The 25,121-nt window shown below is 39.5% G+C and overlaps 3 protein-coding genes and 1 non-coding gene across 10 annotated transcripts in view; 3 read left to right on the forward strand and 1 right to left on the reverse strand.

Moving 5' to 3' along the window:
- Positions 1-13,886, forward strand: part of tacc1 (transforming, acidic coiled-coil containing protein 1) — a 42,910-nt gene extending 29,024 nt beyond the window's left edge. For 3 of the 6 annotated variants that reach the window (XM_060896775.1, XM_060896774.1, XM_060896770.1), the window contains exons 3-14: positions 287-1,124; positions 2,889-2,924; positions 3,791-3,851; positions 4,571-4,685; positions 6,319-6,371; positions 8,312-8,404; positions 8,870-8,946; positions 9,031-9,074; positions 9,414-9,574; positions 10,012-10,118; positions 10,377-10,497; positions 10,914-13,886. In XM_060896775.1, coding sequence (XP_060752758.1) covers positions 331-1,124; positions 2,889-2,924; positions 3,791-3,851; positions 4,571-4,685; positions 6,319-6,371; positions 8,312-8,404; positions 8,870-8,946; positions 9,031-9,074; positions 9,414-9,574; positions 10,012-10,118; positions 10,377-10,497; positions 10,914-10,982 — 1,731 coding nt within the window. In that variant the 5' untranslated portion in view covers positions 287-330 and the 3' untranslated portion in view covers positions 10,983-13,886. The remainder of the gene's footprint in view (positions 1-286; positions 1,125-2,888; positions 2,925-3,790; positions 3,852-4,570; positions 4,686-6,318; positions 6,372-8,311; positions 8,405-8,869; positions 8,947-9,030; positions 9,075-9,413; positions 9,575-10,011; positions 10,119-10,376; positions 10,498-10,913) is intronic. The other 3 variants (XR_009650143.1, XM_060896772.1, XM_060896773.1) reach the window with 3 other exon arrangements.
- On the reverse strand, positions 7,621-7,702 carry trnas-cga (transfer RNA serine (anticodon CGA)). Its single transcript has one exon. It is a non-coding gene; the product is annotated as a tRNA-Ser (tRNA).
- Positions 13,887-15,311: 1,425 nt separating the features above from the next.
- Positions 15,312-20,376, forward strand: si:ch211-113d22.2 (CD59 glycoprotein). 2 transcript variants are annotated; one of them, XM_060896177.1, is made up of 3 exons: positions 15,312-15,599; positions 16,521-16,661; positions 19,356-20,376. In XM_060896177.1, the coding sequence occupies exons 1-3, from the start codon at positions 15,548-15,550 to the stop codon at positions 19,571-19,573; spliced, it is 411 nt and encodes a 136-aa protein (XP_060752160.1). In that variant the 5' UTR covers positions 15,312-15,547; the 3' UTR covers positions 19,574-20,376. The 2 variants fall into 2 exon arrangements, with proteins under 2 accessions (XP_060752160.1, XP_060752161.1); XM_060896178.1 differs by having other exon boundaries at positions 15,314-15,599; positions 16,548-16,661.
- A 2,688-nt stretch (positions 20,377-23,064) lies between these two features.
- loxl2a (lysyl oxidase-like 2a) overlaps positions 23,065-25,121 on the forward strand; it is a 43,362-nt gene continuing 41,305 nt past the window's right edge. The window contains exon 1 of the mRNA XM_060895690.1: positions 23,065-23,264. The gene's annotated coding sequence lies outside the window, so the exon portion shown is untranslated. The remainder of the gene's footprint in view (positions 23,265-25,121) is intronic.

Here is a 25,121-nt window from a genome sequence, read left to right on the forward strand (position 1 = left end):
ATGTAAATTTTAAAATGTTCAGACACCAAATATGCCAAAGAGGAACACTTAAAAATAAGAAATTGTACAATTCTACCACTAGGGGCGCTATAACAAGTCAATATCTGCTTCAATCACTCAGTTTGAATTTGTAAAAGTTTTTTTGACCAATCAAGTTGCAGCAGATATTTTGATATTGGACAATTGTGATGCAAACTGCCAGATTAATATGATATTTGATTTTATCATTTTGTTTGGCCAAAATATTGTTTGAAAAAAAAAAATCTCTCTTTGTCTCTCTTTATAGAGGAGGAAATCGTGTCCATCAGCGTAACATCAGAGCCGAAACTTATGCACCTGGACAAGTGTCCAAAACCAGACCCAGATGATTTGGACTGCAACAGCCTTGTTCCTGAAATTCCCAAGATGAAATCTCCTCTAATTTCTGAATCCACTGAAATGCAACCAGTCACACCCAGTCCTGTAAACGTGGACGATATTCCTCTTCCTAAAAAATCATACACCCTTGAAGTGGAAACAAAACTTCAGGACGAAGACGATGCCGGATCGCAAAAACAAGGAAGTAAACCGGAAACCGTTCAAAATCAGAAACCTACAGAAACAGAACCGGGACAAGACACAGACTATGTTCCCCTGCCTGAAAATTCCCACAGTTCAGAACAGACGTCTCAAGTCCAAAATAACGATGGAGAGCGCAAAAAAACTCCGTTTCAGAAACGAGGAAACAAACCTGGAACCAAACCCGTATCTAAAAAACAGAAGCCCAAAGCGACAGTGGGAGAAAATGACACACACACTCCTCTAAATGTGGACGACATTCCTCTCCCTAAAACATCTTACAACTTTGACCCGAGCCAATGGGACGATCCCGATTTCGACCCGTTTGGAGGGAAGAACAAAGTTGGGAGCTCTCCGAAACTCCAGAAAGCATCGCACAATTTTAGTCCAGATAACTCTGAGGACTCGCTGGATGCCTTTAAGCCCTCTAACAAGATCATTGAACACGATGACTCTGAGAGATCCAGCGATGAGAAAGCGAAGGAAGAGCAGAGCAAAGAGCCTCCTGTGGCAGAGGAGAGGAAAGTGAAACAGTCCCCCAAGAAGAACAAAGACAAGATCATCAAGTGAGTGACGTGTAAATTGACAAGTCTATCAGTATTCACTAATACACACTTACTGCTAATACACACTTCATAATCTCATTGGCTGAGAGCAATAATCTGTCTAAAATCTGTCTGTCTGTCGGTCTGTCTGTCCGATTGTCTATAACTTCTGTCTATCTCTGGCTGTCCATATTTCTCCTATTTCCCTGTATGTCTCTGTATCTTTCTGCCTGTCTATCTGTCTGTCAGTTAGTCTATAAGTCTCTACTTGTCTGAACATCTGTCTAAACATCTTACTTTCTGCCTATGTGTCTGTCTTTATACATCTCCGTCTGCCTATATCAGTGTCTGTCTGACTATAGGGCGCTGTCTGTACGTCACTTAATACATTACATCTGTTTATATGTTTATTTGTCTATTCATGTCTGTCTGTCTGTACATCTCTTCATGTCTGTCTGTCTGTCTGTACATCTCTTCATGTCTGTCTGTCTGTCTGTCTGTCTGTCTGTCTGTACATCTCTTCATGTCTGTCTGTCTGTCTGTCTGTCTGTACATCTCTTCATGTCTGTCTGTCTGTACATCTCTTCATGTCTGTCTGTCTGTCTGTCTGTCTGTCTGTACATCTCTTCATGTCTGTCTGTCTGTACATCTCTTCATGTCTGTCTGTCTGTACATCTCTTCATGTCTGTCTGTCTGTCTGTCTGTACATCTCTTTATGTCTGTCTGTCTGTACATCTCTTCATGTCTGTCTGTCTGTACATCTCTTCATGTCTGTCTGTCTGTACATCTCTTCATGTCTGTCTGTCTGTACATCTCTTCATGTCTGTCTGTCTGTCTGTCTGTACATCTCTTCATGTCTGTCTGTCTGTCTGTCTGTCTGTACATCTCTTCATGTCTGTCTCTCTGTCTGTACATCTCTTCATGTCTCTCTGTCTGTACATCTCTTTATGTCTGTCTGTCCATCTCTTAACAGCAGACAGACTGCAGGTACACACAGCCGGATGTAATTTTGTATTTCTGTATAATTGTCATTATGTTTCATTACATGCTGCACCACATGAGCATTAAAGCCGTATCGTCACTCAGCCGGGTTGATTGGTTGATTGGTCTGTGCCAGTTGTGCTGGAAGCTACAAACTGGTTGGGGGAAGGCTAACACGTGCTTCAGCCAAGTCACGTGAAGTTCCCCATGAAATCTTTTCAAAGGGCACAGGGCAGAGTAACACACACGAGCTCACATGCTTACTATTGTCTAGAGTCACTGTGACTGACAGGTGGAGAGAGACTAATGCCATCCCTCCTACCCAGACAACACTAAACCCAGCCACAGCTGGCTGTGGCCTTGTGATGAACACTGATCTGTCTCACCACTCGGGAACCTGTGAGACTTTTGAGATGTTTCAGGTATTTAGATAGATAGATAGATAGATAGATAGATAGACAGACAGATAGATAGACAGACAGACAGACAGACAGACAGACAGACAACTTAAATATCAGAAGACTTTACTAATTATCATTAATCTTCTTTTCATCTACACAGTCACTCAACTTCACCGAGGTAGTGCTTGATCACTGATTTCCCTGTCACTTGTTAAGTGTGTATTGGTGTGTTTGTAGGTGTGTGTGTGTATAGGTGTTTGTAGGTGTGTGTGTGTGGTTGTTACTAATCTCCTGTCCCACCTGCTCTTTTCCTCATTCTTCCACTCATGTTTAACACTCCAACCTTTTCTTGTCTTCCTCTCCTCATCTTTCTCTTCCTGTCCTCCTGCTTGTTTCTCATCAGGACCAATGAACAAGCACGTTTTCTCTGTATGCTGCTGTAAGTATCCATTGTGTATCTCTGTCTGTTTGTCTGTTGCTCTCTGTCTCTGTGCTTTATCAGTTTCCTGTCAGTCTGTAGCAGATGTCCTTTGGTGTCTCTGTAACTGATAAAAACAGTTTTTCTCTGTGTGTGTGTATGTGTGTGTGTGTGTGTGTGTGTGTGTATGTGTGTGTGATCTTATTTCACACATGGCCTGGTTACTGATATATCCTGGTACATATTGATGCTCTTGTGTGTGATCGATAAGCAGTGACAGTGATGAGGTGTCAGTGGGATACAGTGTGTGAGTGTGTCAGTGTGTGTGAGTGTGTGTGTGTGTGTGTGTGTGTGTGTAAAGTTTGCCTCAGACCACATCCAGTTCTTCAGTGATCTCATCCAGATTTGCTGATACGATCATCGCTAAACTGGAGCACAACATTAACGTGTAGCTTAACACCATAGCGTTATGGCGGTGACCATCTTGTACAACCGAACACACTTATTTCTCCTCAGTGCCATTTAGTGTCGTTTCTTACTTTAAAACAGTGGAGTGATGCAGATGACAAATATAGTTATGTAAATTTAACTGTGACCCTTGTGTGTGTGTGTAGAGTGTGTGTGTAGAGTGTGTGTGTAGAGTGTGTGTGTAGAGTGTGTGTGTAGAGTGTGTGTGTAGAGTGTGTGTGTAGAGTGTGTGTGTAGAGTGTGTGTGTAGAGTGTGTGTGTTTGTGAGAAAAACAGACTTGAATCTTCAATACAATAATCAGTCACTTTGGTACATTAATATATTAATTAGTGTATTTTAATTAATTAAATTTTTTAAGTGTGTTAAAGGCTATGTAATCTCTCTCTCTCTCTGTCTCTCTCTGTCTCTGTCTCTGCAGGAACACGTGCAAAGTGAATAAGTATGAGAACACATCCTTAGCGTTGGATGTCTGCAAGCAGGTATGAAACTCATTTACTAAAGAGAGAGAGAGAGAGAGAGAGAGAGAGAGAGAGAGAGAGAGAGAGAGAGAGAGACTCTGTGTTGCCTGAATATGGAGATGTTGAGTCAGTGTTTTCAGGATCAACTCAGTGACTCAGCAAACATCACTCACTCTCCTTCTCTCCTTTTTCTGTTCATCCCTCCCTCTGTGCCTCATTCTTTTCATCCCAATTTTTTCCCTCTCTCTGGCCACTGTTTTTCGATTATGATATAATATCTCTTCATCTTCTTTCCTTGACTTTCTTTACTTTTCCATCTGTTTTTTCTGTCCATTCCTTCACTCCGTCTTTCCATCTTTCTTTACTCTGCTACCTCTGTCTTTTTATTGTTCCTTATTTTTCTTCACTATTCTGCAGATCTCTCCTCCCCTGTCCTTCTGTCTTGTTTTTTCTCCCTTTCTATTTTTGTTGTCCCCATTCTCTCTCTCTCTCTCTCTCAAACCCTTCTTCATTTTTCTCTTTCTTTTACTAACTTGTGCCATGAGCAGAAGAGAAGTGCTGGCACTGACACTGTTCAATCTGTGATTTATCTGTGTGTGTGTGTGTGTGTGTGTGTGTGTGTGTGTGTGTGTGTGTGTGTGTGTGTGTGTGTGTGTGTGTGTGTGTGTGTGTGTGTGTGTGTGTGTGTGTGTGTGTGTGTGTGTGTGTGTGTGTGTGTGTGTGTGTGTGTGTGTGTCCAGGTTGAGGAAGAACAGGAGGAGACTGTACGTCACGCCACCGATGAAGAGAAACTCGCATCTACGTGCACGATGCAGAAACATGATCAAATAACAAAGACGTCAAAAACAGAAGACGGTGAGAGCAGCAACTACACAAATAAATGTTGGAAACATTATAATCTACCATTAATTTATTTTTTATCAAAAAAGTTTTAACCTTATGAAAGAAATCTTTCATTTTTTGCTGAAGCATGCAACTAGAACTGTAGCTACATTGCTTTGCCTTTCACTTGGGTCGTTTCTCTTGGATGGTTTTTGGCTTTTGGCACAGAGACAGAAGCTGCTGAGGGATTTCTGAGGTGCTCACATGACTACAATATATCACAACTATAATATCCCAAATCATCACAATGTCAAGTGACCAAAATACACATGGGTTTAATGGATCAGTAACATCAGCAAATCCTCATGGAGGTTCTCTATCATTAGGGTTATTTAGCATTATTTATCTGTAGTGATGAGCAAGTTGAGCTTGTAGCACATTACACAAATAAACAACTTTTTCACATTTTGTAATGGAATCTGTGTGTGTGTGTGTGTGTGTGTGTGTGTGTGTGTGTGTGTGTGTGTGTGTGTGTGTGTGTGTGTGTGTGTGTGTGTGTGTCTGTGTCTGTGTCTGTGTCTGTGTGTGTGTGTGTGTACGTTCATGTGGTTGTGTTTACTTCAGTGCAGTGCTTCCCTCTAGTGGCTACAGGGTGCTCTACAGAACACTGGTCTTTTCTTTTTCTTTCTTTTTCTTCTTTCTTTTCTTTTCTTTTTATTTTGCCTTCCCCTTACCTCCCTTCTTCCACTGTATAACTTTCTTTCTCTCTCTCTCTCTCTCTCTCTCTCTCTCTCTCTCTCTCTCTCTCTCTCTCTCTCTCTCTCTCTCTCTCTCTTTCCTTTTTTTTTTTACTTTTTCTTTTTCATGTCTTCACCTTACCTTATCTTTTTATTCTTTTGCCTTCCACTTACCTTCTTTTCTTTTCTTTTCTTTTCTTTTTTCCTTTTCCTTTTGCCTTCCCCTTCTTTTCTTTTTTTCTTTTCATTTCTTTTCTTTTCTTCCCTTCATTTCCCTTATTCAGTTTTAAACACCTCATGTGTGTGACTTTATGTCCAATAAATTCCCATATAATAGAGTCCCATATAACCAATAGACAGTGTGTCTGTGTCCTTAAAGCATGTAATCACAAATGAAATACAGCAGAATACTTCATGCCATTATTTTATTACAGATCTCAGAAAGATTATTGCTGTTTAAACTTACCTCAGAAGTGGTTCATCCTCTGTGCGTACAAGCTACAAGGAGAACTGTGATTTATCCTTACCACAGTGACCTGTAGAGTCAGTGTTATAGATTTAACAAGCTAATACATCCGGTGTATACAGTGAAAGTCATTTAAAGGTAAGAGCTGCTGTTGTTTACTGCTGACGCAGTGAGCAGCCATACTGAGGTTGAGTGGGGAGATTGATGATGTGTCTGTTTGAACTCAGAGTTGAGGAGATTGTCCTAAGTTTAGGAGGAATTTCTGTATTTTTCTCTCATCAGAAGTTCAGAGTTATGAATTATTAGCTCTAGTTTATCCTTAATGCAGGAAATTAATGAAAGATTTCATGAACAAGGAAGATTTGTATTTTTTATATACAGTATACACATTAAATGTGTGTGTGTGTGTGTGTGTGTGTGTGTGTGTGTGTGTGTGTGTGTGTGTGTGTGTTTCACTTTTCAGACCTGGAGCTAGCGAAAAAAGACCACTTTCCAGAGAAGGAGATTTGCACACCTGTAAGTCTTATAATCCGTTGTGTTATTATACAAAACATTTCATGGAGGTGTGTCTTGCTCCATGGTTTATTTTATTTTATTTTATTTTATTTTATTTTATTAATTTTATTTTATATATGTTAAGCTTGTTTTTTATTTTTATTTTTTATTTATTTTTTTTTTGTTGTTTTTGTTTTTATCTGTTTTATTATCCTCACTAAAGCTAATAATAAAAAAAAAATCTGCCCTAGTTGCCTCTCACTCTCATCAGATGGAGTGAATTTGGTTAGGTGGCTGCTTGATGAGGATCAGGCCAACCTTCCAAAGTGGGATTTTACCCAAGAAGCTTTGCAGCAATCTGAGTGACAGAGTCCTCTTAGTGAAATTAGTCAATGAAGCTGTTTGAGTGTAAACTGGTTGATAAAATGCTGCTAAACTGCTTCATATTTCACATTGTATTTCTCCGACTCTTCTGTCTGTACATGACAACTGATTCAGCTGTGTCAGTAATTCAGCTAATCAAACATGTACCTGTGTGTGTAAATCCCCTGAGGGAAAATCACTCAAGCTCTATTGTTCATATGTAAAGACAAGATGTTAAAACGGAGAAAGGAAGCAGTGTTTGGAATAAACAATGTTTTGCAAGCGTGTGCGCCGCCTCCATTCGGATAAATAACACTTGAATGAGCATTTTTTAGGTGTGTTTTAAAATTTGCACAGCATTAAAATGAAAACCTACTTATAATAAAAATTAAACACAAGCATGTAGGAAGTGTGTGTGTGTTTGCCTGCCTGAAAACATAATCATGTCCCATAAAGCAGATTAACACATTACACACCTTCTAATCTGTCCAAGGACGGCTTTTAATTAACACACACACACACACACACACACACACACACACACACACACACACACACACACACACACACACACACACACACACACACAGCAGCTTACAAGCAAGGCGGCCTCTAGTTGCTGCTGTCAGACTGAATTACAGAATGTTTAAAAAAAAATGACTCCCATGGTTTTGAAACATTTGTCTATATCTGTTGTTAGTCGCCCAACAGCAGCAGCCTGGCAATGCTGGGGCTTGAACCCCAACCTCCTGATCACAATTCAGAGCCTTAACCACTTGAGCTACTGCTGCCCACAAACACTCTAGGGAAACCCGTTCAGATTATGCATCCATTCAGCTATGGCAGCTGTATAAGGAGGTCAGGTTTTTGAACCGTGCAGGCTTTTATTTACAGAATGTTAAAACCTCGCTGTGAGCAGGGTTTGAACCTGCGCGGGGAAACCCCATTGGATTTCGAGTCCAACGCCTTAACCACTCAGCCATCACAGCTGTATACAGACAGACAAATAGATATTGATTACCACGGAGAGAAATTTCAACACATTTCTCTGCAAAAAATAAAATGAAACAAAACAAAACCTGGATCAGTATGTACTTGTAATAGTCTAGGTGCAGATGTTAAATTTCTATCCTGGTCAGGGTTGCTGCTGCCTCTCTGGAATACTAGGGGCACACATACACACACACACACACACACACACACACACACACACACACACACACACTCACTTGAATCTAACGGCAATTTATCTTGACTAATCCACTTAATAGTGTTTGTAGTTGGTTGAAAGAAACCAAAGAACCCAGAAGAACCCACACCGACATGGGGATCACATGCGAAATGCTAAGCAGACAGTAAACTTAGCTCAGAAATGAACTGAACCAGGGATACTAAAGCTGTGAGGCACAAAAAAACAGTGAGAAATTTGTGCCTCCTTATTTAAAAGGAAAAAAAAACATCTCAAGCCTAGTGTTCACAGGATAGGTTCCGGATTCACCACAATCCCTGACCAGCAACCCTCAAATCAAATGATATAATGGCTCCAAATTGCTTTAAGGTTGTGTGTGTGTGTGTGTGTGTGTGTGTGTGTGTTATAGAGCGAGAGCTTGGAGAAGAACAGCCCCAACCTTGACTCCATCGCACTCAGTGAGATGGACAAAGCTGCTGTTCTGACTCTCATCAGAGAGGAGGTGTGTTTAAGATTCAGATATCTCAATATGACACACAGCTTTTAAACCAGGAAATGGGATCTATATTAGCATTTTATCATTAGCCTAACTGTCAGTGTGGAGTAGGTGAGCTACTCCAACAGGAACACTGCTATAAGCCTGGCACTGACATAACACCCACGTTAGCCAAAATTAGCATTTTCATATCATCTTTAAGTGACAAACTAAATTAAATGACGAGGTGTTTGTGTTGAACATTTCTTTATAACAGGGACTTACCCAGAGGAGCTCAGTGTGTGAATTTAGCAAAAAGCCTCAATATTTTAGCATCAGATATGCTAATTGTTAGCACAAAATCATGTGGTATACTTTTGCTTCAGAAATTGCATACTAAGCTAACAAGTGTGTTAAAGTATGTATTGGATATAGTTTACAATTGTGTTTGTGTGTGTGTGTGTATGTGTGTGCACGTGTGTTTGTCCACAGATAATCACGAAAGAGATCGAGGCAAATGAGTGGAAGAGGAAATATGAGGAGAGCAGAATGGAAGTGTTGGAGATGAGGTAATCCACAGCTCCCATGATGCACTTGTTCAACGGGTCACTGAACATAAATACATGAACATGCATGTTTGTGTTTCCTGACAGGAAAATAGTAGCAGAGTACGAGAAGACGGTAGCACAGATGATCGGTGGGTCATGATTTACTTGCTAACACTAACCAGACATCCATCAGTGCTTAAAATGCTAATCGTACACTTGAGTAAAACACATACTAGCTAGTCAGAAAGCTAATTGTGATAACTGTACCACACACCTGTGCTAATGATGAGCACACCTGAGTACCAGCTCATCTCCTGTAACATGTTAGCCAGTGAGCATTCTAGATACAGCATTCTAGATCTTCTCTAATCACACATGCTTTAATATTCACATCTGTCTGACGTTCCTCACCGGTATTAGCGTATAATTTCAGCTCCATTGCTGTAACTCTGTTTAATCATGACACTAATTCCTCCTGTACCTCACAGAAGATGAGCAGAGGAAGAACATGGGCTCTCAGAAGAGTGTCCAGCAGTTGATAACCGAGCGGGATCAGGCTCTATCCGATCTCAACTCAGTTGAACGCTCGCTCTCTGACCTGTTCCGCCGCTACGAGAACATGAAGACCGTTCTGGAGGGATTCAAGAAGGTAAGATAAAATACATGTCAAAACATACTCCATCTCCTGTGTTACATTCAGGATCAGGCTGGCTAACTAACTAGCTTATTCATGCTAGCATTAGCAAAGTAGTATTTGTGTTAGTAGATTGGTAAGATAGATATGTTAGTCAGGATTGGTTAGCATCTTCTTACATTCTCTGATTTAATAATCATGTTAATCAGAAGTTGTTTCATGCTAGTTTTTGTGTTAGCTTCTGTAGTATAATTCTAGTTTCTCTGTTAACCTGTTTACTGTAATGCTAGTTTTCATGTTAGCTTCTGTAGCATAATGTTATCAAATTCATATCTGTGTTGACTTGTTTATTAATTTTGTGAAATGCTGGTTTTGTTTGTCCTCTTTTTATTTCAATGCTTATGTTCCTTTTTCTGATTTTTCTTTTCTTGGTTTGTTTTTGTCATGGTCAGAATGAGGAGGTGCTGAAGAAGTGCGCTCAGGAATATTTAGCGCGCATCAAACAGGAGGAGCAACGTTACAACACACTTAAAATCCACGCTGAGGAGAAACTCGACAAGTAAGACTGAGCAGGAACACACCAGCAGATTAAACACTTTACACATTAGAACAGTTATGTATTTAGCACAGAGCGGTTTTGTATTCAACCTATGTGTGTGTGACTCATGGTGTTTTCTTAGTGTGTTGTGTTCAATTTGTGTGTTTTGTCCAAACACTAAGACACGTTACTTCTTCCTGTCGATGTATCTAGTAAACGATTAGTGTAGGTGTGCATACAGATGATTTATCAGATGTACCTTTAAAACGCGCGTTGCAGGGCAAACGAAGAGATCGCTCAGGTGCGTGCAAGGGCGAATGCGGAGTGTGTGGCATTGAATGCGAGCCTGAGGAAGGAGCAGATGAAGGTGGAGTCTCTGGACAGAGCGCTAGAACAAAAGGTATATATTTCCATCTTCAGTCTGAGAGCTCTTCATTAAATCCCTGTATATATTTACCAACTACAGTATCACTGCAGAGTCTCTTACAGAGCTACTTTATGTACTATAAGCGTAGTCAGTTTAATTCAGTTCAATTTTATTTGTATTGCACTTTAAACCATAGACATTATTACAAATCAGCTTAGGAGAAATTAATAAAATTCTGGTTATAAATTTTATCTTTAAAAAATCTCTCTCTAATGAGCATGTGTGATGCTGAAAGAGTTCTTAATGTTTTACATTAGGTTTGATGATAATTTTGCAATTTAGTTAACTTTATGCAACTATTTCCTTCTGTGTTGAAAACAAAAGTGATCATTGATCAAGTGATCAATAGGCCATGACTACATTCTCTATTCTCCTCAATTTTTGCTCAGAATCAGGAAATGGAGGAGCTCACCAAGATCTGCGATGAACTCATCGCCAAACTCGGCACAACAAACTGAGCACAGAACACCCCTGGAAGTCCTGACTGAACCCCACATTCCTCCACACCGCTTCGCCTCCAACAAAGCCCTGCATGTCTGGATCTCTCTCCAACATCTGGAGCGTGGCCCTGCAATATCAGCTAAAGTAATGCACCTGTAATAGAGACTCTTTAGATCCTGAGACAACATGGCAGTCTGAAGGAATCGTCAGCGCTAGCTGGATCTGAACACATTAGCACTTTGTGACGGCTCTGCTTGTACTTTAAATGCAGCATGTTTCATCCATGAAGCGATTGAGCGTGTGTGTGTCCTTGTTTTATAAGCAGGGCGAACTATGTATGATGAATGGGTGAGAATGTGTATCTGTGTTGCGTTTAAGTCATTCTTCCTTAAAGTACATGCACTTTGTAGTGTGTGTGTGTGTGTGTGTGTGTGTGAGAGAGTGTGTGAGAGAGTGTGTGAGAGAGTGTGTGAGAGAGTGTGTGAGAGAGTGTGTGAGAGAGTGTGTGTGAGAGTGTGTGTGAGAGTGTGTGTGAGAGTGTGTGTGAGAGTGTGTGTGAGAGTGTGTGTGAGAGTGTGTGTGAGTGTGTGTGTGAGTGTGTGTGAGAGTGTGTGTGAGAGTGTGTGTGAGAGTGTGTGTGAGAGTGTGTGTGAGAGTGTGTGTGTGTGAGAGTGTGTGTGTGAGAGTGTGTGTGTGTGAGAGTGTGTGTGAGAGTGTGTGTGAGAGTGTGTGTGAGAGTGTGTGTGTGTGAGAGTGTGTGTGTGTGAGAGTGTGTGTGAGAGTGAGAGTGAGTGTGAGTGTGAGTGTGAGTGTGAGTGTGAGTGTGAGTGTGTGTGATAAACAGAGAGAAGATGATGACTGTATTTAACAGATTATAAGACATGTTTTCTGGCCAATCCCATTTGAATATTTTTTGCCTTTGCCATCAAAATCAGAGTTGTCATGGCAACAAAAAACAGCGCTAATGCCCTGATTTTCAGTGTCTAGATGTACAAGTAAAAGGTCAAACAATGAGGCATGCTGATCGAGGAAAATAATAAATGTTTCTCCCTCTCTTCACCACACCACCAGTGCAAGTGCCAGTGCAAATCCCATGATGCACATATTTTACTGTAAATAAGAATTTATGACATGTTTATTTTGTATAAATATGAAGGTCTATGCTTCAGTTATTTTGTGGGGATTTAGGAGAAAACGAGAAGGTCTCCCTGACAAATTAGTGTGTGTAGTGTTTGAGTCAGTGTTTACACACTGGGATTTGTGCTATAGAACTTGAACCTCTGAAAGAATATTTACGTTATATTTAGTAAGGCACTAATCCTATAGTTCAGGACTGAAATGTTCCTGGGTCAGTAAAGATGGAGCTAAGATTTAATTGGATTAGCCACATTTTTTTTTACTGCCTAACGGTTCAGCATAAAATACACAGAAAATGAAAAGAGAGGTTAGTGGTAGTGGTGGTGTTGAAGTTTGTTATTGGCTAATCAACTGTAACTTAAGCTCCCTTATTGATTCTGTGGCATTTCCATTCAATGGCATTGCTAGTTACAGTACGTTAGGATTAGTCAGGTGTGACGCACAAAGAGATCAACACGAACTGATCATCTTTTATCAGATCTTTTTATGAAAGTAGAAAAAAACGTGTTAATTATTGTAATTTTTAAAATAAACATATAGCTAACTACACTTTAAGCACTTAAGAGATCAAGCAGAACTGTTTAGCAAACGGTGAATGGACTTGAGAATTTGATTTTTGTTTTTTTTAACACACTTTTTCTTGCTTTTTCATTTTTTTCCATGTTTCTTCAGTGATTCAGTGCTGCTTTTAACCTGCCTTTGTTGACTTCACCAAACTCATTAGCTGTGCATTAGCAATGTAGGCTTATCCAGAAGTCAGTGCTGTGGTAAAACTATTGGATGTTTATAACAGGAGCAGTTTAATTTGTCCAGTCTGAGTTTTATTATTATTTATCTGTACATGAGAGCTGATGAAACTGTGGTACTTTGTTGTCATCGCCACACGATAGATAGCATGCTAAGTTAACTTATTTCATACTGTGATGCTGCTGATTCTGAGTTTAAAATCCTTAAGGATTAAATATCGTCGCATCGTTTATTACCGTGTGAACCAGATGATTAGCATGCTATGGCCTAGCAAGGTCGAATCTGAAGTCTGTAAATGTATGAAAATAATTGCAGCTACATTCTCATTTTCAAGCTCATGTATATTAGACACTCCTTAGCTTCTGTGAATTCCTAAGACTGTAGACACTCAAGTCAACAAGTGTGTGTTGAAAAAGGTATTGGAACACTTCAGCTTTGTGAAGGAACAAAATATTTTTCTACAACTCCTGTTCGAATGACAATCTGCCTTTTGCTCTGTGTCTGTTGCCAAAGTTACTCCAACCAAGCTGCCAGTGTCGTATCCCACAATCCCCTGCGTGTCATATGCAATAGCTACCAAAACGTGTGTGTGTGTGTGTATGTGTGTGTGTGAAGTAGACGTGCTGATATACAACTTTATCTTCGGTTTACACTTCAAAGCTTAGTCGCATTCAGGATAGATTTTCTAAAGAAGTGTCCTTCACTACAAGTTTACGGTCCTTACTTCCACTTCCTGTTGCCTCAGTTTTTTCTTCAGTACATAATAACAAGATCCTGACAGTATGATAAAGAGTGATCAGCAGTTTAATGCTGCTGCTGCTGCTGCTGCTGATGATCTAATGAGGATTTAATATGAGCACATGCTTATAGCGCTGAACTCTGTTGTGTGTGTATGTGTTTATTTGTGATCTTCATGTTTGTACAGTGAGAACGAGAGCTACACAGAAATCATGTTTACTAATATATACTTTCTCTATATTATATTCTATATTTTGTGCATAAATTGTTGCCTGAATTAAAGGTATTAGAATGTATAATATTGCTTTTTGTTTGTTTTTTTTTTTATGTGAAAATGAAATGTTCTAATGTTTCTTCTTTACCCTAGTGTTATGTTTGCTACATTAGCAATGGATGCACTGTTTACAGGTCATATTGACTTTGAGCAGCTCATACAATAGTATTTAATTATAACCAGGCAAAAGGTGTGTTCACAATTATCACCAGGAAATCACATCAACACAAAAGTCACCATGAAATTATAACAACACAAAAGTCACCAGGAAATCACATCAACACAAAAGTCACCATGAAATTATAACAACACAAAAGTCACCAAGAAATCACATCAACACAAAAGTCACCATGAAATTATAACAACACAAAAGTCACCAAGAAATCACATCAACACAAAAGTCACCAAAAAATCCCTTATTTAATTCTTTCTAATGCTCTCGGAGTGGGATAGATGAGGTGTATTTTCTCGCCTGTCAATCACAGAGACAGTATCCAATCACAGGCATCTCTGAGCTCATGGATGTGGAAGAGGGTGGATATCACTTACCTCTGAGCGTAACTCAGCATGAGCAGCGGTTTAGACAGATGCAGTTTAACGTGTCTTTGAGGAAGCTTGAGTTATCCTTCATCCTTTCTGACTGGTCATGTGACTGGGACAGCTGGCTAGTGGATGGGAATTAATATATAATAGAAATCTATATAAGCAAATAAAAATTGGCCTTTAATGATATTTCATTATTTTTATTCTCAAGTCAAAATTTCTTGAAGATAAGCTAAATAATATAAATATGCAGCGGAGGGAGGGGGTGGGGGTGTAGGAGTTGTATAACATATATCCAAATATGTCCCTTTTTATGTTCAGTAGAGAAAATGAGCCAAGTGCTTAGATACTGTGGCAGACTGATTTCTGTACCTATGAAAACAGAGGACTAAAAACTCTACTGTAAGGCAAAGCAAAACGACTTTCTTCCTCATCACATAATTTGGTACAGTATCACTCCACATCACTTTAATTCACGCCAAGTGATTCAGATAACAGTGGAGTTCCTAACATTGGGATTAAAGATGAAGAACTGGTTTGTACATTAGCGCCGTAGCTCCAGAGCTAAACTAAGAGCAAACCTCAGACACAAATCACATGAAACAATGATGTACTGTTATTTTATGCTCATGTGTGTTGGGTTGAGCTGATGAGTGAATCAGGTCACGATAAGCTGAGCTCTTGATTAATATCATATGACAGTGATGACTGGTATTACATTAAGTAGCGTCCTACTGTCCTTGTGTTGAGGACACTCTATATGTTACTATTCAATGTTTTGCAGTGTATATCATCCTGTTTGCTCTATTGTACACAAACTCTTATACATGAATTGTGTGTGAAAATTTAGAATACATAAATTCAGAAATGAGAGTCGGTGAAAAAGTGGCTATTTGTTTTGCAGCCGGGGTCCTGACATTATGTCCCACGATCGTTCAAACCTTTAGCGACTACAGGAAAAACTGTACACCATTTTGTATATTTTTCCTCGTGTAGAACTGTCAGTAACGCGTCTATTCTCATCTGCTGATGATGACAAACATGTATTAGAGCTGCTAAGCCGTGAAAAGCTCACACCCAGATTAGAAGAGGGGGAAGATTCACACGTCTGTACGTCTACACTCGTCCTCCTTCTGCTCGAACATGAAGACTCTGCTCGTTCTGCTGCTGCTGCTGCTGAGTGCCGTGTCACACAGTATGTATCATACTGAAGTTTATTGTCAATTAGATTTTTGGGTTATTCAATAATAAAAGTGTGACAGAACAGTAGGATCGATATATTTGGTGTCTTGTATGTAGCCAAGGATAAACTATTTGGCCTGGTTCATAAGTTCATAATTATAATATTACCTATAATGCACTTTATATACAGTAGTATAACACTGATACATACTGCTTCCACATTAAGTTCAACAAAAACAAGAACAAGAATTGCTTAACTTTCATATTTTTACACTATTGCAGTACTATATACTGTTGAGGAAAGGATATTATTTACATTTTATTATTTACTGTCCAGCGTCACCCAAATTAGGATGAAGTTCCCTTCTGAGTCTGGTTCCTCTCAATGTTTCTTCCTCATGTCCTCACAGGGAGTTTTTCCTTTCCACAGTCTCCTCTGGCTTGCTCATTAGAGAGAGATGTTCGAGCTAAATAGTCTTAAATCTTTCTTCTGTTTCTATACTTCTATAAGACGGTTAAATACAAATAAATTGAATTGAATTCCTTTTGACGGTTGAGAGACAAGAAAGACTAGAAATATACTATACAATTGACAGAAAATGACTTATTAATGAGAAGTCTTGTGATGTTTGTGGAATTTGCAGAGAACTATTATACTTTAAGAACTATTATATTATACTGTAACATTTAAGGAATGTATCCACATACATTATGCAGTCTTTATTCCTATCTTTAGAGATAAATTATAGTCAACTTTCCAGCTTTTCAGTCCACTACTAGTGACAGTAATAAAAGGAATCTATAAAGATATTATCACTGTAAAAGTATACCGAATATCTTATATGTCAGGATATGGGAAAAGATTGAAGGCCAAGTGAAATTGTGTGTATGTGTGTAAAAAATGTCTGTCTTATCATGTTATATCTCATATCAGCTGTGTTCTCTTGTGCGGTGTGTAAAGGCGAGGCACTGAAGTGTTACACCTGTGTTGCACATAATCAGGAGGAGTGTAACCGACAAGGCTTGAGTGTGTGTCCTGCTAGCTCAGATGCCTGCGCCACCATCACAGGGGCCAGTGAGTACACACACACGCACGTGCACACACACACACACACACACACACACACACAAACACACACATTTATCTTACTATACTTCTGAGTGACCTCCACAGATATAAACACAGTTAATTATGCCCATAATTAATCAGGCCTTAAATATAACTTTTGGAACCAGTTTTTTGTTGTTGTTGTTTCTTTATCTCCGCATACTCGAGCAAGCAGTTCCTATTTTGTCCACAAGGTGGGGCCATATTGTTAGATTAGCTCAATTAATGTCACGCCTAGTTTGCAGTGTGTAATGGCTATATAAACAGTACAAAATAAACTGTTTTAACTATCTGAAGGCGAATAATCATGTAATCATGACAAAAACAGTTTTCCAAAGAACTAAAGAGTTATTATGTGATGGGGTAACACCCAGAAACAAGGAAAATTACATTACTGAGGAAAAATGATTACCCAAGAGGTGAAATTTACACAATGGCTCCTAAAACCTTTAGTTCTGCACTGAAGCATTGAGGCCAAAGACGCTACACACCTCAGACAGTTCTGCATCTCAAACAGTCTGGTTTGTGTGGTTCAGGAGGTACATTGGCAGTTATCATCATCATCATCATCATCATCATCATCATCATCATCCAGGGTCACCAGTTTAGTCACCAGTTCAGTCACAAACTCAGTTTACTGTCTCTATGGAGTTTCTGTGCATGTTCTCTCATATCCACCGGGTTTTCCATTTTTTTTTCCACCTTTGGAAAACATCCTTCGACGCGGATTTGAATTCTGTGTGTGAATTCTGGACTGCTGTTACGTTCATGGTGTAATTCTGTCCACAGGCTCCAGATTCATGATCATGAACTGGGATAAAGTGCTGAATAAAAGTACACTAAAAGATCTAGAAAATCTAAAGGAATTGGTCTGCATCGTAAAAAAGTCTATTCAAGCCACACATTTTCATTTTTAATTTTGATTTATTCAGCTATAGAATGATTTTCCAGAGTTCGGGGGCGACGGAAGGAGATTTTCTTCCCCCAGCTGAGTGTTAATGCATGAAACACACATGTCTCGTTACATAAGAGCAGTTTTACAGTTCCTGTGAAGGTAAACATACAGTAGCAGAGGTGTGTTACAGATTAGCTTTGACCATTTTTAATTTTTAGAAAATGTGAATTTCTGCCTGTTTTGGAGTGTCCATGGTCAGCATTGAATTTCTTTATGTCCCAATCCACAGTAATGATTGATGACTCATATGAAAGTAGACATTCGGTGCTTTAGGAAATTATAATGCGTCACATGGATTTCTGTTTTTACTTAGCCTACAAGTCCTGACTCATTTTATATCAGACTTGCTGAGATAAAATAATTCATTTATTTAAACTGATCGAAAATGTCTCATAAGTCGATTTCCGTTCTGCCGACAGACTGGAACGCTGGTGTTCTGGTAAAAAAGTTAAAATGCTGTAGCCACAGACATGAAATGAGTCACTTTCCAACCGTGACATTATCACACTGTAAATGAGAAAAGCAAACTATGTTCCATTGTTAAAAGAGACATAAAATGTGGCAGCAAGCCACAATCTCAATTTCACCCTAGCCCTAACTCTGGAACAGTTACAGTCATGTATGCATTTATCTCTTCTACATAAACACATGATCCCTCCCTTTCTGCACTGTCGTGACCCAACGCTGGGACTTCAACGCTTTAGACTTTATAGCAATGTAACTGCAACATCTCATGAACACAGACCTAGAGCTTGATTGTAATTATGAGATGGGAATAAAATAAACTTTATTATTATTCCACTTGTTCCTCTTAGCTCTAAATAAAGCTAAATGTAAAGTTTTACACTGGAACAAACTTCAATCTTAACATCATTCCATGTTTGGCAAAGTAAATGTGTCAGAGTTCCAGCTTCAGACTCACTGCTTTGATCCTGAGCTCCGGTTGCTGTCTGCATACATGTGGGTTTCCTCAGAGTTCTCCAGCTTCCTCAAATCTCCAAAAAACAAGGATTTATTTCTATAAATTGTCCCTATCCCTGCCATCACATCCATGGTGTATTCTCACCTCACACTTAGTTTCCCGGGGATAATCTGGAGATCCACAGCCACTAGTGCTTACTGAAGAGGAATGAATTATATTGTTATTATACTGTATTCTTACTCTATGCACAGTGTACTTGACTTTCTAGTACCTGAAAGTGCCAGATCAGTGTAAGAAAGAACTTTCTTCTGCAGATGCACATGAGATGCTGTGAACTGAAATCACAGGGAAAAAAAGTGAGAAACTCATGTCTCATCTCAGTCCCTTCAGGATTTTGTGATTTTGTAACTCAACACACACTCAAACAAATTCCACGATATTCTAGATAGTTTTCAAAATGACCACAGATTGTCTGCAGATTTGAGCCGAGACGCGTTGTGCGGCATCATCACAACACTGTTCCGTTCACTTGCATCACACATAAGTACAGCTATCGTAGAAAGTCATTACATATGTGTCTTCACGGGTAAAGAAGTTCCTTTGCTTGTGACTTCACCAAGACACAACTAGTGAGAAAACAATTCGACATGACAATAGTTTAAGCGTGTTTTTAGGGTGTGTTTGAGATTGCATGAGCATTACAGGATAAGGAATATATGTTACAGTATAGACAATGATTCATTTAGTGAAAGTAATTGTGTGTGTGTGTGTTTCTTCTCTGTAGACTCAGTGATGAAGTCCTGCTCCTTTAAATCGTTTTGTGATAAATCACACATGAGTAATGGAGGAATGAAGCTGGAGTGCTGCTTCGGTGATGAGTGTAACGGGCCGCACCGTGCTCACAGTCACGGAGAACATGCTAATGGTGCTGTGGCTCTGAGCTCCAGCCTGAACCTGCTCCTGGGAATGCTGATGATCCGAGCTGCTGTCAGTGTCATGTAAAATCCTATAAACACTGGAATAAACACTAGAGGATATGTTATTTAGTAGTGTAGCATGAGCTTTTGGAATGGAATAACAATGTTGACTGTGTGCAGTGAGTGCACATTAACAGTAAAAGGTTTTGGATGCAGCTTCTTTTAATTTTTAAGACTTTAAGACTTGTACACTCGTCATTAACTTCAACAACAGAATAAGAGTCTTTTCTTACATCATTCCCAAATAAGCCCACACTTAAATATAACCTATTTAATTTGAAGGATTTTTCAATACATTATAATTATATATAATAACATTTACAAAAGTTTTTTCGAAAAATGAGAAATTACAGTAAATCTGCTGCTTCTAAAATTTTGAACTGTGTACGCTGATTTGAGTGTGTATTAATGGAAATCATTTGTTTTATTTAGATTTATATTATTTGTTAGCTATATTAGCTCAGACATCAGGTATCAACCTTCATATTCCGTGTTCTACACATTTTAGTGTGCTCTAACGCTCCTGGTTCAACTCTTAGGTCAAGTAATAGGTGTTTGTGTGTGTTTGTGTGTGTGTGTGTGTGTGTGTGTGTGTGTGTGTGTGTGTGTGTGTTGGAGAATGAAAACACTAAACTGTGCAGAACATGTGCTGGATTAAGATCTAACAAGGCTGAAAGTACCGGAAATGAATTTGCATAGTTCTTTCTAGAGCTTTCGCCAAGTTTAAAGCCACCAAAAGTTTATTTCTGTTATGTTCATGGTTTGTACTGTATACTGTACAGACTCAATAGAAGGGATAATAAACCTGATGGCTAAATAAAGTTATAACTCTGTTGTTGTTGTTGTTTTTTTAAACACAGGTATTTTTAATCCTCACAAGTACATAATCAATGTTTAAACAACTTGTATGCTTTATTTAAAGCCAGATATCGATGAAATACTTTGTGCCTCTCTCTCTCTCTCTCTCTCTCTCTCTCTCTCTCTCTCTCTCTCTCTCTCTCTCTCTATCTATCTATCTATCTATCTATCTCTCATTCTCTCTCTCTTTCCTCTCTCTCTCTCTCTATCTATCTATCTCTCATTCTCTCTCTATCTCTCTCCATCTCTCATTCTCTCTCTCTCTCTCTCTGCCTCTCTCTATCTCTCTCTATCTCTCATTCTCTCTCTCTCTCTCTCTCTCTCTCTCTCTCTCTCTCTCTCTCTCTCTCTATCTATCTATCTATCTCTCATTCTCTCTCTCTTTCCTCTCTCTCTCTCTCTCTATCTATCTCTCATTCTCTCTCTCTCTCTCTATCTCTCTCCATCTCTCATTCTCTCTCTCTCTCTCTCTCTCTCTCTCTCTCTCTCTCTCTGCCTCTCTCTATCTCTCATTCTCTCTCTCTCTCTCTATCTATCTATCTATCTATCTCTCATTCTCTCTCTCTCTATCTCTCATTCTCTCTCTCTCTCTCTCTATCTATCTATCTATCTATCTATCTCTCATTCTCTCTCTCTTTCCTCTCTCTCTCTCTATCTATCTATCTCTCATTCTCTCTCTCTCTCTCTATCTCTCTCCATCTCTCATTCTCTCTCTCTCTCTCTCTCTCTCTCTCTCTGCCTCTCTCTATCTCTCTCTATCTCTCATTCTCTCTCTCTCTCTCTCTCTCTCTCTCTCTCTCTCTCTATCTATCTATCTATCTCTCATTCTCTCTCTCTTTCCTCTCTCTCTCTCTCTCTATCTATCTCTCATTCTCTCTCTCTCTCTCTATCTCTCTCCATCTCTCATTCTCTCTCTCTCTCTCTCTCTCTCTCTCTCTCTCTCTCTCTCTCTCTCTCTCTCTCTGCCTCTCTCTATCTCTCATTCTCTCTCTCTCTCTCTATCTATCTATCTATCTATCTCTCATTCTCTCTCTCTCTATCTCTCATTCTCTCTCTCTCTCTCTCTCTATCTATCTATCTATCTATCTATCTCTCATTCTCTCTCTCTTTCCTCTCTCTCTCTCTATCTATCTATCTCTCATTCTCTCTCTCTCTCTCTATCTCTCTCCATCTCTCATTCTCTCTCTCTCTCTCTCTCTCTCTCTCTGCCTCTCTCTATCTCTCTCTATCTCTCATTCTCTCTCTCTCTCTCTCTCTCTCTCTCTCTATCTATCTATCTATCTCTCATTCTCTCTCTCTTTCCTCTCTCTCTCTCTATCTATCTATCTCTCATTCTCTCTCTCTCTCTCTCTCTATCTCTCTCCATCTCTCATTCTCTCTCTCTCTCTCTCTCTCTCTCTCTCTCTCTCTCTCTCTCTCTCTCTCTCTCTCTCTGCCTCTCTCTATCTCTCATTCTCTCTCTCTCTCTCTATCTATCTATCTATCTATCTCTCATTCTCTCTCTCTCTATCTCTCATTCTCTCTCTCTCTCTCTATCTATCTATCTATCTATCTATCTCTCATTCTCTCTCTTTCCTCTCTCTCTCTCTATCTATCTATCTCTCATTCTCTCTCTCTCTCTATCTCTCTCCATCTCTCATTCTCTCTCTCTCTCTCTCTCTCTCTGCCTCTCTCTATCTCTCTCTATCTCTCATTCTCTCTCTCTCTCTCTCTCTCTCTCTCTCTCTCTCTCTCTCTCTCTCTGGTTCTGTGCTGCTCGTCCTACTACCCACTAAAATATGTAAACTACTTAATATTGCTTAAATGTAAGCATAACCTTTTTATGTACAACTTCATCATTCATTCATCTTCTACCGCTTATCTGAACTACCTCGGGTCACGGGGAGCCTGTGCCTATCTCAGGCGTCATTGGGCGTCAAGGCAGGATACACCCTGGACGGAGTGCCAACCCATCACAGGGCTATGTACAAATTCATTAATTTAATTAGTGACTGTTATACAGTACCTAATACAAATCTGACATGATGATGCAGCAGGTAGCATTTCCACCTCACAGCTGCAGAGTCTTGGGTTCGATCCTGATCTCAGATTACTGTCTGTGTGTAGTGTTTTATGTGCACCTCGTGTCTAAAGGGTTTCATTTGGGTTTGTCAATTTCCTCCCATCACCTGAAAAGCAGTAAGTAGACTTCACATCACCCCCAGTTTCTGAATAAATGTGTGAATGAGTGTGTATGTTGCTCTAAGATGGCCTGGTGTAATATCCTGAAAAAATGAAAGGATGAATGAATGAATATCAGGAATCAAAACGTTCTAAGAAAGTGAGTAATTATATAGTTATAGCTGATTATGTACAGTCTCTGGAGTAGAAATATTAGTATCAGGCCATTTATTTATTCAGGTTTAGAGGGCAAACTCAAATCTCTCTCTCTCTCTCTCCCCCCATCCATCTATATCTCACTCTCCCCCTCTCTGTCCTCTTTCTCTCCCCCTCGTCTCTCTTTCTATCCCACCCTCTCTTTCTACCCCCACCCCCCCACCCCCCCTCTCTTTCTCTCCCCCATCCATCTATAGCTCTCTCTCCCCCTCTCCGTCCTCTCTCCCGCTCGTCTCTCTCTCTCTCTCTCTCAATCTCTCCCTCCCTTCAGTTTAAACGCTCGTGAGAAACGTGACGACTTGTTATTATGTCGTCATCGCCGTTACAGCGCGCACGTGTCTTCACAAATTAACGGGGCTGTTCTCACGTTCCGGAGGCAGGAAAAGAGGAGGAGAAGGAAGAAAGAGAGAACAGTCAAAAGCCCTGGGAAAGGGTGCAGAGAGGAAGACGACGGTGAACTGGAGGAGCCGAACAACTACACTGTGAGTCTGTGACGATCACAACGACTTGTTAACGATTTACTAACGACTTACTGAGTGTTTACTGCAAACACTATTTACACTAGTAGATGTTCAGAGATGTTCAGTCTTTATTGCACTCTATTCATCTAAGATTAACTCTGGTCTAAATTTCACACTCAAGCAAGAGATGGAAATCTGTCTAAATGTAACACTGAGCCAAGTGAAAGTTACACTTAAGTCTTTATTTAATAAATCTTTTATAACAACACTGATATAAATCTAAATGTGATGTATAAAAAAATGATGTCTAAGTATAAATATAACTGGGTTAAAAGAACTGGTCTAAATAGAACAGTGTAAATGTGCAGCTCTTTATAATGCATCTCCCTGTTCTAGTTAAATCCAGGTCTTTCATTTATACTGGTGTAAAACTGGTCAAAAATCTATAACACTTGGGATATATAAGTTATATGTTAGTCATTCATAACCAAACGTGTCTAAATGTAATTAATTTTAAGGTGTGTCTTGGTATAAATGTACGTTTTTGTAATTGATACTGGATTAAAAACTAGTCAAAACTAGTCAAAAACTACTAGTCAAAACTGCTTGCACCGGTATAAATCCATGTCTTTAAGAATTCTTCTTCCTTCCATCTATCCCTGACACGTGAAGAATATGAAATATTGCTGTCACGTGCAGAAATTAATCATATATATGAATAAGTAGCATTTGTTTTTTGTTGTCTTGGCATCCTCACTGGTAAGCTTTTGTCTTGTTCTTTAATAAATGCTGGAGGGACGTCCTGTTCTTGGTGATGTTACTTTGCTGCACTGGTTTCTCCTTTTGTTAATGATGGCTCTTACTGTGTATTGGAAATTCTTCTATACCCGTCTCCTGAGCGAAATCTTTCAACAAGAAAGATATGAAAAGAGATTTATAAGCTTTTTTTTGTTGAACATGGCTTAAGATGTCAGAAAGATGTGAGGAAAATCCTACAGAAGCCGCTGTGGGTGTGTAAACTTATGCAACAAGGTTATTGTAACTGTTTTATTTTTGATCATTTTCCCCAAAATGCTTCTGATTGATTTTGACTTCATTTTTATATGTTGGAAAAATACTTTTTATATTCTTTGTTTAAAGAGGGCAGGAGTGTGCTGTCATGGCAAGTCATTAATAAATTAATAATGTGTGTGTATGTGTGTGTGTGTGTGTGTGTGTGTAAGGCTGTGATGGAAGACAGAGTTAGCTCAGAGAAAAGGCATGTGTCTTAAATAGAGTCGTGTAACGCTATCTGATTTAATAGTCCATGCACAGGTGATTTAATTTCTGGAATTTGAAGCTGACGTTTGTTCAGGTTCCAGTGTTGTGGTAGGAGATATGGAATAGCATCATGTTATGATACTTAGAGACATCTCTGTGCTGTACAAGGTGGATAGCGATGATGGTTGTTTAGACTGAAACAGGAATCCCAGATTTTAGATTGGGAAAAAAAACGTCAAATATGAACTTGGGTTTTGTCAGAAAATGAAGACTGACAACTCAGTGCTTTATAATCCAACACTTCTCTGATCATTAGTATTAACATTAATATGAACCACTATAGGGGGGCACGGTGGCTTAGTGGGGGGGCACGGTGGCTTATAGGGGGGCACGGTGGCTTTCGATTCCCGCCTCCGCCTTGTGTGTGTGGAGTTTGCATGTTCTCCCCGTGCCTCGGGGGTTTCCTCCGGGTACTCCGGTTTCCTCCCCCGGTCCAAAGACATGCATGGTAGGTTGATTGGCATCTCTGGAAAATTATCCGTAGTGTGTGATTGCGTGAGTGAATGAGAGTGTGTGTGCCCTGCGATGGGTTGGCACTCCGTCCAGGGTGTATCCTGC

The sequence above is a fragment of the Tachysurus vachellii genome, chromosome 20 (assembly GCF_030014155.1).
Source record: "Tachysurus vachellii isolate PV-2020 chromosome 20, HZAU_Pvac_v1, whole genome shotgun sequence".
In the NCBI taxonomy this organism is placed as follows: domain Eukaryota; kingdom Metazoa; phylum Chordata; class Actinopteri; order Siluriformes; family Bagridae; genus Tachysurus; species Tachysurus vachellii.